Source organism: Zeus faber, assembly GCF_960531495.2.
Source record: "Zeus faber genome assembly, chromosome: 21".
Lineage (NCBI taxonomy): Eukaryota > Metazoa > Chordata > Actinopteri > Zeiformes > Zeidae > Zeus > Zeus faber.
Window position 1 is genome coordinate 25,114,419 of NC_137208.1, and position 13,735 is coordinate 25,128,153.

The window sequence follows — 13,735 nt, forward strand, 5'->3', positions numbered from 1 at the left end:
TCAAGTTCGACTTTGCTACTTGCCACACCGCAAATCCCTCAATTTTAACTGCAATAGCCAACAGCACACATTGAGCACTGGGGTTTTCCCGGGTGGCCGGTTGCTGGCGGGTTGGTGTGAGGGCATGGTTGGCGGGGGGCGGCTGGCGGGCCCCCCTGCCGGCTGGGCTGGAGTGGCTGGTGGCTTAAGGTGTGTTGCGACCTGGCGGGGCTGCGGAGAGCGTTGCCGTGTGCCTTCGGGGGCACCTGGGGGGGCTGCTTGCTGTTGTGGGAGTGGGTTGGGGTGTGGGGGACGGCTGTCAGCCTTTTGCTCATGCTGCGCGGCTTCTCTGCGGCGGGCGCCGCCGGGTATATCTGGCTAACATCCAGGTGGCAAGCACTGAGCACACTCTGCTACGTGAATGGGAACTCGGCGCTCACGCCGGATGGTGCGTCTGGTCGGCTGCAGAGGGGCGGGCCTCGCCCTTACGCGGGCATGGGAGTCCCGCCAGCTCACCCGCAGGTCGGGCAGGGTGTCGGTCTGTCGCCATGGGGCCGAGATCCGGGCCCGCAGTGCATGCCTGGCGCCCGCGGCCCGGGTTCTGTGCCTGTGGCTGCGTCTTGTGCCTGCACCTGGGGGTTGGTTGTATGTGTGCGCCCCTGGGGTACGGGGTCTCCGCGTGCTCCCTGGGACTGGGTAATGCTCCTCAGGGCTGGACGTGGCCGCAGGACAGGGTGCTCAGGGCTTCCCTGCAGCTGTAGGGTGTCTACAAGGCTGCAGAGTTCGGGGGGCTTTTTCGGGGCCCTTACCGCTGCTTGGAGGCACCATGACATAATACCGACCTTCTACACCAGTACCAAAGGGGATAAGTCATGTACACTCACCGTGGTGGTGGACATCTCACACGCGCGTGCTCGCGGTCTAATCACACACGCACACACCACACCACCTGCTTTAAGTGCACCCCAGCACTCTCCTTTGTTGCATTCCTTTCCTCTCTTATTTACTGCCATAACTATGACAGGAGGAGGCCACGTGACCAGTTGTAGTTCCAGTTTTCCTGGACCTAATTAACTGTTTTTCAATCCATGTTTTTGGTTTTTCGTCCGATGTTTATGTTTTTGTCTAAATGTTGTTTGGTTCAAATTTTATTTGTCGCACCCGTGGTGGTTCTCCTCGTCTTGGAGTAATCAGTTGCTTATAGACATGATAAATAGTTCTCCAAAGAGGTTATTGCAGCAGCTCTTGATGATTTAAGAATTAATAAAGAGTTGCATTGCAGATTGAGAACTTGAACTTCACTTGCAGATTAACTCTGTCCTAGATGCAATGGCATACAAATACTCTTTGTTGTATGCCCAGCATGCTGACAGGTTTATAAAAAGAAGAAGAAACATTTTTTTTTTCTTTCTTTCGCTCATTTTTGAGCGTTACTTACGTAACATTACGTAGGTATCGGGGTTAAGTATCGGAGCATTTTTACGAGTTCATGAGCACTGTATCTGGCCGTAAATTTGACTGCCACAGAATTGGATACATCTGACACTAATATGCTGGTCACAGGTCATGGCCGATCAAGCTGAAAACCTGCCGATGTGGGTCACCGGTGCATCTCACATTTGATATGTTAACATTAGTATCCCATTTTTGTGCTTGATAATTACTCCCCCACTTCCCAGCATATAACCTCGGAATTCACTGGGTCAAGATTTAGCCCCGGCCAAAAGAAACGGATGAGAAAAATGATGAACAGTTTAAGGGTCTAACTCCACAATTCAGTACATTGCTCTAGGTCTTTGTACACGTTTTCCGCAATTACTTTCTAATATATATAATGTGTTTAGATAACTGAATTCACTTTACAAGTACTCTAAGTGCAAATCCAATGGGGGAAATGTTTAAGCCTTTAAATTAAATCTAAATTCAATTAAATTCTCTGTTACATTATTCTCTTCTCTCACATTATATTCTTACACATCTAATTTATAAAATTTATTGAATAACAGCAAAATCACATTTTACTTATAACTACTTTATAACTTCTTGTAATTGTTACAGTACATCCAAAGTGTAATGTTGGCTACAATAGGTTGCAAGTGGAAGCAGCACAACCTCCTGTTTCTCGTCTTTGCAGAAGTGCAAAAAAGTCCATAAAATCCTCAAAACCCTGATAAGATGCAGTTTGTGACCATTTCCTCAGTATAACAAATAAAGACTGTTTGATTAGAATGTGTGCTTCCCTTTGAGCACTGGATTGAAAAATAGCTAACCCATCCTTTAACAAAATATCATTCGGATCACCACCATCACAGATTTTATAGACCTAACCTTGGTTCCCACAAAAACACACCTAAAAACTAAATTAAAAATTTCATGGACTCACCAGAGAGATCGCTGCTCTCAATGCGCCGCAGGTCCGAGTCCACCCAGAAGAGCTTGTCCACCTCATTGTCGATGGCCAAGGCGACAGGCTTGCCCAGGCCGCTAAAGAACAGCACCTCGCGTTCAGTACCGTCCAGCGCTGCTCGCTCGATCTTGGGGGAGCGCTCCAGTAGGTTGGTGAAGTACATGTATCTGTATAGGTTGGGGTGAGCAAAAAGTCAGTGTTTCCCTATCACCTTGATAATTGGAAAAACTGCATCAGTGTAAATATGAGAACTGTTGAATGGAAGGTCAGGGAAGCTATCATATATGCAAATGATTTTCAGCTATATATGGAGAACTCCCTGAGGCCAGAAGCCTTCCATGGATAATCTTGATATTTTTTCTGCTTGTTTTTATTCACCCTGGGGCACCAAAAGAACCAGAACATCTGCAGACTTTGTTTCAGGGAACCACAGAACAACCTAGAGATTACTGCGAGACCAGACCGCAAAGAAAAACCCTGCAATTTTGGTTCTAAATGAGCTCCTTGGCACCGTTTTCGCCAAGATGGGTTTTGGGAAATTCATGAGATCGAATGAATAAACGAGCAAATATAAATAAAACTATATAATCACAAAAGCCTGCTCCTGACATTTGCTACATTGTTTGAACGTGGGACAAAACATTGATGGCTGTGTGAGTGGATCGACTGAACAGGCAGAAAAAAAAACCTGAGAGATAATGAGCAGTACATCAAACCGAGAAAACTATTTTCTTTTTGTTTAAAAGGGAATGTGGTAGCAAAAGATAAAAAAAAAAAGAAATAAAAAAAGCGTTCCATTTTTGAAATCCCTGCAGATGTGGCATGGCCTCATTCGGTCTGTAGCAAATTGGACATTTGTCAGGTTAAAAATGCAGCCATGACTGTCAAAACATACAGACAATGCTTTTTAAAAGGACAGAGGCGCCATTTTTCTTTAAATTTTGCGCCACTGGACTGCATTTAAACACGGCAAGCAACTGCAAGCGGAACGGTTTCTCAATATTAAAACGTTCAGCAAGGTTGTGCTATGAACATTTTTGAATGATGGGAACCGACATTTTAATAAGGCCTGGGATCAAAAATAGCGAACCAACCCTTTAACTTTGTTGTAGTGACTTGCTTGCATGTGTCAACCTTTCTTTTGTCACAGGGGTTGGGGTGTCAGGACAGAAAGGGCAGTCAGATAGATTTCTATTTCCAACTACCGTAACTGACACCTGAGCAAAAATGACAACATCCCTGTACTGCCCCAATTGCCACTGACCCTTTCTCTGGGTTGACCACGATGGCACGGGGCTTGTCGTGCTCTCCCCGCAGCACCACGCCCACGCGGCTGCCATCAGTGCGGGTGACGTTAATGACATTTGTGACCTCGCTGGTCCAGTAGATGAAGCGGCTGTAAATGTCGATGCTCAGGTCGTAGGGTTGCAGGCCCAGATTGGGCCCTCCCAATGTGCTGGACACTATGGTCATGCTCTGCCACCAGGAAGAAAATAAAAACAATGAAAAGAATAGATGGATATACAATAGAAAGGCAGACACATATATATATATATACATATATATATATACATATATACATATATATACATATACATATATATATATATATATATATATATATATATATATATATATATATATATATACATACATATATATACATACACGCACACACACACATATACATAAATACATACAGTGGGGCAAAAAAGTATTTAGTCAGCCACCAATTGTGCAAGTTCTCCCACTTATAAAGATGAGAGAGGCCTGTTATTTTCATCATAGGTATACCTCAACTATGAGAGACAAAATGGGAGAAAAAAAAAATCCAGAAAATCACATTGTCTGATTTTTAAAGAATTTATTTTCAAATTATGGTGGAAAATAAGTATTTGGTCAATAACAAAAATTCCTCTCAATACTTTGTTATATACCCTTTGTTTGCAATGACAGAGGTCAAACGTTTTCTGTAAGTCTTCACAAGGTTTTCACACACTGTTGCTGGTATTTTGGCCCATTCCTCCATGCAGATCTCCTCTAGAGCATTGATGTTTTGGGGCTGTTGCTGGGCAACACGGACTTTCAACTCCCTCCAAAGATTTTCTATGGGGTTGAGATCTGGAGACTGGCTAGGCCACTCCAGGACCTTGAAATGCTTCTTACCTTTGTTGCCGGGCGGTGTGTTTGGGATCATTGTCATGCTGAAAGACCCAGCCACGTTTCATCTTCAATGCCCTTGCTGATGGAAGGAGGTTTTCACTCAAAATCTCACGATACATGGCCCCATTCATTCTTTCCTTTACACGGATCAGTCGTCCTGGTCCCTTTGCAGAAAAACAGCCCCAAAGCATGATGTTTCCACCCCCATGCTTCACAGTAGGTATGGTGTTCTTTGGATGCAACTCAGCTTTCTTTCTCCTCCAAACACAACAAGTTGAGTTTTTACCAAAAAGTTCTATTTTGGTTTCATCTGACCATATGACATTCTCCCAATCCTCTTCTGGATCATCCAAATGCTCTCTAGCAAACTTCAGACGGGCCTGGACATGTACTGGCTTAAGCAGGGGGACACGTCTGGCACTGCAGGATTTGAGTCCCTGGCGGCGTAGTGTGTTACTGATGGTAGCCTTTGTTACTTTGGTCCCAGCTCTCTGCAGGTCATTCACTAGGTCCCCCTGTGGTTCTGGGATGTTTGCTCACCGTTCTTGTGATCAATTTTGACCCCACGAGGTGAGATCTTGCGTGGAGCCCCAGATCGAGGGAGATTATCAGTGGTCTTGTATGTCTTCCATTTTCTAATAATTGCTCCCACAGTTGATTTCTTCACAACAAGCTGCTTACCTATTGCGGATGCAGTCTTCCCAGCCCGGTGCAGGTCTACAATTTTGTTTCTGGTGTCCTTTGACAGCTCTTTGGTCTTGGCCATAGTGGAGTTTTGAGTGTGACTGTTTGAGGTTGTGGACAGGTGTCTTTTATACTGATAACGAGTTCAAACAGGTGCCATTAATACAGGTAACGAGTGGAGGACAGAGGAGCCTCTTAAAGAAAAAGTTACAGGTCTGTGAAAGCCAGAAATCTTGCTTGTTTGTAGGTGACCAAATATTTATTTTACCGAGGAATATACCAATTAATTCATTAAAAATCCTACAATGTGATTTCCTGGATTCTTTCCCCATTCTGTCTCTCATAGTCGAAGTGTACCTATGATGAAAATTACAGGCCTCTCTCATCTTTTTAAGTGGGAGAACTTGCACAATTGGTGGCTGACTAAATACTTTTTTGCCCCACTGTCTACACACACACACACGCACACACACACACACACAAACACACTTGCAATGTATATTGGTGCATTATAATAAGTAAAAATATTACAGATACGTAAAGATACGTAAGATAAGCAAAAATCTACACAATAAAATGAAGGCACTGAATACAAGCAGGAAATTCTAACTCGACAAAACATCAACAAAAGGTGTATTTACAGGTTTTACATATATACAAATAAATAAGTGCATATACAGGGGTGCACATAACAAAATCAGAAATGCTGTGCGTTTGCTCTGGTTGTTTGTAGAGAGAGTGTGCTCCGCTCGTGATGAATGGTTTCTTTTTTGAGACTAACTTCTTGACGAGCCACTAAATAAAAACAGTCGTTCGATTTGATTCAGTTGGTTTAATGCATGGCAAGCGAAGGAGGACTTTCTAGAGTCAGAGGAATCGTCGCTCTGAGTTGTGAACGGCATTTTCACAGGAAGTATTTAATGTTGACAAAATGATTTATTTTTTGGAGGAATAAAGTTTGAAGTAAAAAAAACAAAACAAAACAAAAACGATTTGCTTGCTGCAAACAAATCGATTATCAGCCTTGAATCACTAAGTTCCGCGTGGCTGCAGACCAAATTCTAATGTACTAGCATTTACTGCAAGCCAAATTAACAGATTTTCATGTCACTGATTTTATTGTGATCTGATGGTTGAGCCTCATAAGTAATACGATATATGTTGGGACTTTCAGTCAACATGCATGCATGAAAGCAAATATTTCTATTAAACCACAATTGCTTATTTCCTAATTATTTGAATTGTCTTTAATTTATGGCAGTAACCACTATGGATGACATTCAACTAATATCTCTTTATAATGCAGTTATGATGTAACCCCGGTGAGAAGAAACATTTTAATTTTGGGAGTGTCCATGTTAAGTTTGGGACAGAAAATAGTTTTTCGGGGCGGTTCCGGAACTGAAGGTTAGCCTGGAGCCCTGGTCTCTGTAATACTTTCACTGACTACTAACATATTGGGGACAAAATGTCTAAAAAGCAACAGGCATTCAATTATTACTTTGGCATTCTGCCACCTGCAAAGAAACGCCAAACTGAGCCGGAGCGTAAGTATCCAATAATGTGTACCCCTATGTGCAAGCTACCCCAGTAATACACAATAAACCAAAAAAATACGTAGGAATGAGTCATGGGGCAGGCGTGTTGTCACCTGGTTGCCGTCTTCCTGTGCACGGCGGATGACATTCTGCTTGGAGTCGATCCAGTAGAGTTGCTTGTCCAGCGGGTCGTAGTCGATGGCTCGCACGTTCCTCAGGCTGTGGATGGGCAGGATGATGTCGGGGCTCTGCTGCTCGTCGATCACCATGCGGTTGATGGCGGTCTTTTGACTGAACAGCAAGAAGGAAGTGGGGGCTGAGGAGAAGACAAGATAGGGGGGTCAGTGGGGTTGTTTAAAAAAAAAAAAAAATTGAACACACACACACACACACACACACACACACCCCCCCCCCAGATGAGCTCTTGTCTGTTACTCTTGCATACTCCCATCCCTCACCCAAGGTTCGGGGCCTGGGGAGCCTAACGGGTGGGTTTTTCAAATTGTAAACTGGGCCTTTAAAAAAAGTTCTCTTTAAGATTATTTTGTTTAAAAAAAAAAAAAAAAAAAAAATTTTTATATATATATATATATATATATATATATATATATATATATATATATATATATATATATGGTCCTTTTTTTTTTTTTTTTTTTTTAACTGGCAACAAAATAATTTGACCGAAAAGGTGAGCTTTCAAATTCAATTCTGGGACTTGGAGTGTAATCCACCCAACACAGATGCACATTTGGATTAATTAAGGTTAATTCAGTGTTTAGATATACTGTATGTATAAGGCATGTCTTTCCCAAAAATACTTAATCGTTATCTGATACTACTGAAAAAGAAGATACCATACTACTTAATCATTTCTGGTTCTTATCAGTCTGTGATAATTGATTCAGGCTCCTTTGGGTTTTTGCAGTTAACTCATTTTTCTATTCAAATGAAGGGGAAAAAAAAATAAAAAAATAAAAAAAATCACAAATTGCTGGGTGGACCTGATAAGGCAACGCATGTATTAGGGTGGTTAAGATTTTGACAGTACAGAACACAGGCCATCTAATTAATAATTCAAGTAGCATTGGAAGAATTCTTCCAATGCTACTTGAATTTGTATAGAAACACACAAGGCATGAATCCCTTTGGGGGGCTATTACGAAAATAAAAAAGATCTTCATGTCAAACACATATTACAGACAGACAGGGAGGGAGCTAAGCTTTGGACTTGGGTTTCAGGTACCGGGCCAGTGCCATGTTGGCGATGGAGGAAACCACCGCAAACGCTGTTAAAAAGAATGTACCCCACTCACTCATTTTCATACCCCCGGAGAACAATAGCTTTCGATCACCCAGCTTTGAGAAAGGAGAGGGAGAAAGAATTTATAAAAAAAACACACCTGCTGAAGACAGCGAATCGAGTCTGTCTCGTCGTGTAATGACCCGTGCTGGTACACAAACGTATAAACGCTCCACAAACTGTCGCCTGGGCTCAAAATATCGGAGATATCGGCATCTGTGCTCACCGCTGCAGGTCTTGTTGTCGTAGTTGAGGGAGAAGTGAGCAGGGCAGCCGCAGACAAAACTGCTGATGGGTACCGCCAGGCACAGGTGGGAGCAGTGGCCATTGGTGGAGGCGCAGGCATTCCAGCCGCCCTGCCGCGACGAGTGGAACACTAGGATGTCCATGACGTAGTCCAGGTGGCCCTGGATGACTGTGCGGTTCTGCCCACTGGTCTTGTTGGCACGCTCTATGCTGCGCTGGCTCCAGTCTGTCCAGTAGATGTAGTCCTGGTACTGGGTCAGGCCGAACGGGTGGGGCAGGTCGTCTGCGATGACCTCGCGTTCCTGGCCTGGGTGTGTGCACACAGACACATATACACAGACAAACAAACAATCAAACATAATGAAAACGTAGCAGAGGAGAGTGTGGAAGAAGAGATGCACATATTTGTCAGATGAGGTCTATTTTCTGTGTTGCAACATACGATGCCAAGCTGAAGCCCTTTCCCTCCCAGAACTCTGCAAGAGTGTTGTGGTCCTGGACTAATAGCAAGACTTGTTTTTCCTCTTAAAGAATTCTTTGTAAAGAATATTCAGGGGGGCTTTGGCTTGCTTCCACTGGCTGTCAGAGAACAGTTTCTGAGACGGGACTTCCAAGAGCTTTTCATGCAAACCAGTTTTTTGGTTCAGCGGGTCTTTAGGTCTTTTATATTCCCCCCCCCCCATCTCCTGGCGCCCCTCCTAGCTCCCTAAATATAGGCGCAGAATAGGCCTGGCAGACTAATTGGGAACATATTCCACCTCTGTCATTTGATATCTGCATCCAGCTCGTATACATGGGAAAGGGAGGAAGGTCGGTGGATGGGGGTTTGGGGGTTGGAAAAACAAGACGGCGCGTCTCACTGTTTTCAGCCGGTATGAAAAGTACGGAAAGAGATGGGCTTGCAGCCCGAGTCGCAAACACAATGCCAACACAATGGTAAAAGTAAAAATAAATGTATGTACATTGAGGAAAGGAACAAACTTGTACATTGTGCTTTATATACATTGCAGCTTTATGGCACTGCAAAAAAAAGGAAAGATATAATAAAAAAAAAAAAGGTGATAATAACCAAGCATGTTAGATGATTCGATCAGCGTGGTGTCCAGGTCTGTCCAGTAGAGGCGACGCTCTGCATAGTCGATGGTGAGCCCGTTGGCACGGCCCACGTCGGGCACCAAGGTAATGCGGCCAGTGCCATCCATGGCGGCTCGGTCGATTTTGGGCTTGCCCCCCCACTCGGTCCAGTACATGAAACTGCGGGGCAAAATATGGTGTGGGCAACAGTTGTAGGAAAAAAAACTGTAGGAAAACTGAAGCACATTGGCACATTGAGATAAGTGTCTTACTTGTCCAAAACCGCAGAGCACACACGAGCTCGACAAGCTAGAAGTACAGTGTGCTACAATGCAAGGGCCTTGAGAGTATTGGGCTATGAGGAGATGGGTAATTTGCCCCCTTGTTGAAAGCTACTCATTTGAAACAGAAAATGTCACCTTGCCGCCAAAAAGAATGCTGGAGTTCTGCATGATCCAGCTCTCAACAATTTAGTCTCTTCAGCTGTCCAGCTATCTAATTGTACATGTGGTTAGTTTCACAGGGTCTGTCTCCTGTTTTAATAATTATCTAATCTGGTGCAAGACGAACTTATAACTGCTACTGGGTCTTAATATAAAATAATAACCCATTGTGCATTAAAAGGGGTGTTTTAAAACAATAACTGCCTGAAAATCACTGGTTGTTGTTATAACAGTTTTCTTTCTTTCTTTCTTTTTTTTTTTAAGCATCTGCCTGTATTTGCAATATAACTTTAAAAAAAGTCCAGAGTCACTTTGCTTAGAGTCAATATACACCAATCAACGACAACATTAAAACGACCACTAATATGGATGGCATGGACTCCACAGGACCTCTGAAGGTGTCCTGTGGTATCCGGCACCAAGACGTAAGCAGCAGCTCATTTAAATCCTGTAGGTTGTGAGGTGGGGTCTCCATGGATCGGGCTGGCTGTTCCAGCACATCCCAGAGTTGCTCGATCAGATCTGACCCTAACCGCATGATGTAGAAGAAAACGTGATTCATCACACCAAGCCACCTTCTTCCATTGCTCCATGGTCCAGTTCTGACACTCCTGTGCCCATTTGTAGGTGCTTTCGGCAGTGGACAGGTCCCCCCACTCTGACCGGTCTGCAGCTACGCAGCGCCATACACAGCAAGCTGCGATGCACTCTGATCTGACACCTTCCTATCATAGCCAGCATTAACTTTTTCCAGCAATTTGTGCTACAGTAGCTCTTCTGTTGGATCGGACTAAAAAGGCTATATCTCTCTCCTCATGCACATAAATGAGCCCATGGGCGCCTACGACCCTGTCACCGATTCACCGGTTGTCCTTCCTTGGACAACTTTTAGTAGGGAATAACCACTGCATACCCGGAACACCCCACAAGACCTGCCATTTTGGAGATGCTCTGACCCAGTTATCTGGCCATCACAATGGTCTCCAATGAAATCGCCAGTGGTCTTGCGCAGTGTTTTCCAACCTTTTTTCTTAGACAGCACACTTTTTACAACTAAATAATCCCACAGCACACCTCTATTCTTTAACCACTAAAAATGTCAGAAACGTAGAGAACTATGCTTATTTTTATGGCCTACTAATAGTGATGCAAGACTTGCAAACTATTTGTTTGCTCAAACTGAAACTGATTACTGAGGATTAATTTCAAGTTCATGGGAAAAACAGGACAATGCATTTGATGTGACTGCATTCCACCAAAATACATAATTGTGGCAGAATTAAAGTCTTGTGAGAATTCAAATCACAACTCTGAGCCCAACCGACTAGTCTGACTCTTGTCCATCCTTGAGGAAGACCCCCATCAATCAACAATCAATCTAACAACTCTTTTTACTGAATGACTTGTGAAGAACCCAATCTCAACAAAGTGGAGAACATTTCATTAGTACGAACAATCCTCACTGTCAGAGTGAAACTTGTTCAACCAGCTGGTGCTGGTTTTCTGTCTGGAACTGAAGAATTAGATGAAGAAGTGCAGCTTTGCAATTTTGATCTTGCGACACAAAAGCAAATTTCCATTCTTTATTTTTAGAGTGGAATTAGAAACTTTACAGCACACCTGGCAAGCTCTCATGGCACACTAGCATGCTACGGCATAGCGGTTGAAAAACACTGGTCGAGGTAAGTGCTTAAATTGTCATTCCTCCAAATATTACACTTGCATTGAACGTCTTTCAGCTTTCCCTTGTCTTCCTAGCATTTCTAGTAACAGATTTAAATAGCCTGTCAGATGTCGCTCATCTCAGTCGCAACGCTCACCTCGAGCACAATAAATTATGGATACATTTCCCTACAACTGTCAGGGTCACTACCCAGCTTTGGCAGGATCCAAATTGACTCCTCCTCCACCGGATCCCAAATCCTTGCTACAATTCCCCAATCTGAGAGTGACCAAATGCAAATGTAACATTTAACCTTTCATATGAGTTTAACTTTGCAATGGCAACCGGTCCTGTGTACAAAAAGGCTTCTCATCTGTCCCGAGGGTGAACTTTCGGCCGACTCACCCTTCAGCTGGGTCCAGCGCCAGGGCGCGCGGGCTGTCCAGGTCCTTCCACACCAGCACCTGCCTGTGCTGGCCGTCCAGTTTAGACACCTCTATGCGGTTGGTGCCTGTGTCCGCCCAGTAGAGGTTCTTTCCAAGCCAGTCTACAGCCATGCCCTCGGGGTAGTCTAGGCCAAACTCCACCACGTGCTCCAAGGCACTGCCATTCATGAAGGCCCGACTGATGGTCTGCAGGCGGGAGGTGTGAGAGAGCGGTCAGCAAAAATGAACAGAGCAAAAAACATACCATCACAAATAGGCGGCCATCAATTCCCAAAGTATGTGAAATTAAATCACTGATTTTTGGTTTATTGTATTTGATGTATTCTGTTTACAGAATGTTCTTTTGTTGACAATATCTTTTTTTTTTTTTACGATGCAAAATGCCGACTTTATACTAACACAAAGTTATGTGAAAGCTGTGTTTCAAAAAGTATACCAGCACCGAAAGTATATGCCTCCTCTGGGGAGAAAGAATTTTAAAAAATAGCAGGATGAAGGGGGGTGGAAAACAAAACAGGGGGCTAGCACCACTCATACATCAATTATTTCCAATCCGACGCCTCGTGGGAGCTTCTTATAGAGTCACGTTGTGGGCCCTGAGCCAAAAGATGAGAGGATCTGGGACTATGAACACACAAGCACCCCAACACCCCCCCACCTTGAGTGTTATGTCTGTCCAGTAGATGCGGTTGTCGGTGATGTCAAAGTCCAGTGCCGAGGCCTCCTTGACGCCAGTGAGTGGGATGGCCACGTTGTTGTTGTTGGTCTCCAGCGAGATGCGGCGGATGTCGGTGTGGCGCGAGAAGAGCAGGAAGGCCTCTGGGACGATGCACGTGCTCATATCGGCAATGAGCTCCAGGCCGATGGGGCAGGCGCATTGCACCCCCTGAGGCTTGTTCAGGCACAGGTGGCTGCAGCCGCCATTGTCCTCCACACAGGGGTTTGTGCCTGGGAGGACAGGGAGAAGGTGAAACACCGCACGACATCGTCTTTTGGAATTCATGTAACAGAGTTTTGACTTTGCTACGCTCGACTTACCGAAGACCTTGTGCACGTAGGTGGCCTTGAGGCCCATGAGGTCGGGCAGCTGGTCAATGATGACCTCGCGCTCGGCTGTCCGCTTGTGCACACGCTCGATGCTGCGACGCTGCCAGTCGGTCCAGTAGATGTAGTCGCCCAGCAGTGTGAAACCAAAGATGTGGGGCAGCTTGTCCTCCACCAGGACCCGGCGGCCTGTCCCATCCATGTTCATTATCTGATTGACACAGAGATAGAGATGAGACCAGGAGGAGGAAGTGACAGGAGCCCAACATCTGACTTGTAGATCAAATAAAAATTAAGATTCAGCAACTACAGTGTCTATTTCCTACATCTGACAGATTCAGAATTATCATTAAGTGTACTGCTTGGCGGGAGTAAGAGAAAGTTCTATAGACAGGGTGCTGTGTTTTTACTGTTTGAAAACATGGACCATCCAGCTCACAGTCTTTCTAATCAGCTCCAGGCAGGGATGCCGTAGCAGTCCGCAACGGTTCGGAAGAAAATAATTCAGTCTCTTATCACAAAGGAAAAGTAAACACCGATAACGTGGGCAGTTTGGGGGTCTAGTGAGAATGTACCATACTGCAGACATACTCAATATCCTGTAACACAAATGTGTGCTCTGTTAATCACAACAAATTCATTAATTCGAGAACTGCAGTGTGTGCTGTAAAAAGTGGTCAGAGTAACATTAAAGCCACAGAGGTTGCCGTTCTAACAAACCGGTTTTCAATAATATTTTATGGAA

The 13,735-nt window shown here is 44.4% G+C and overlaps 1 protein-coding gene across 6 annotated transcripts in view; it reads right to left on the reverse strand.

Moving 5' to 3' along the window:
- Window positions 1–13,735, reverse strand: part of lrp6 (low density lipoprotein receptor-related protein 6) — a 71,349-nt gene that overhangs the window by 21,065 nt on the left and 36,549 nt on the right. For 5 of the 6 annotated variants that reach the window (XM_080022748.1, XM_080022745.1, XM_080022746.1 and 2 more), the window contains 8 exons: window positions 12,985–13,201; window positions 12,605–12,894; window positions 11,906–12,132; window positions 9,390–9,574; window positions 8,301–8,627; window positions 6,885–7,087; window positions 3,651–3,862; window positions 2,363–2,553 (listed from right to left, as the gene is read on the reverse strand). In XM_080022748.1, the coding sequence (XP_079878874.1) occupies window positions 2,363–2,553; window positions 3,651–3,862; window positions 6,885–7,087; window positions 8,301–8,627; window positions 9,390–9,574; window positions 11,906–12,132; window positions 12,605–12,894; window positions 12,985–13,201 (1,852 nt within the window). The remainder of the gene's footprint in view (window positions 1–2,362; window positions 2,554–3,650; window positions 3,863–6,884; window positions 7,088–8,300; window positions 8,628–9,389; window positions 9,575–11,905; window positions 12,133–12,604; window positions 12,895–12,984; window positions 13,202–13,735) is intronic. The other variant, XM_080022747.1, reaches the window with a different exon arrangement.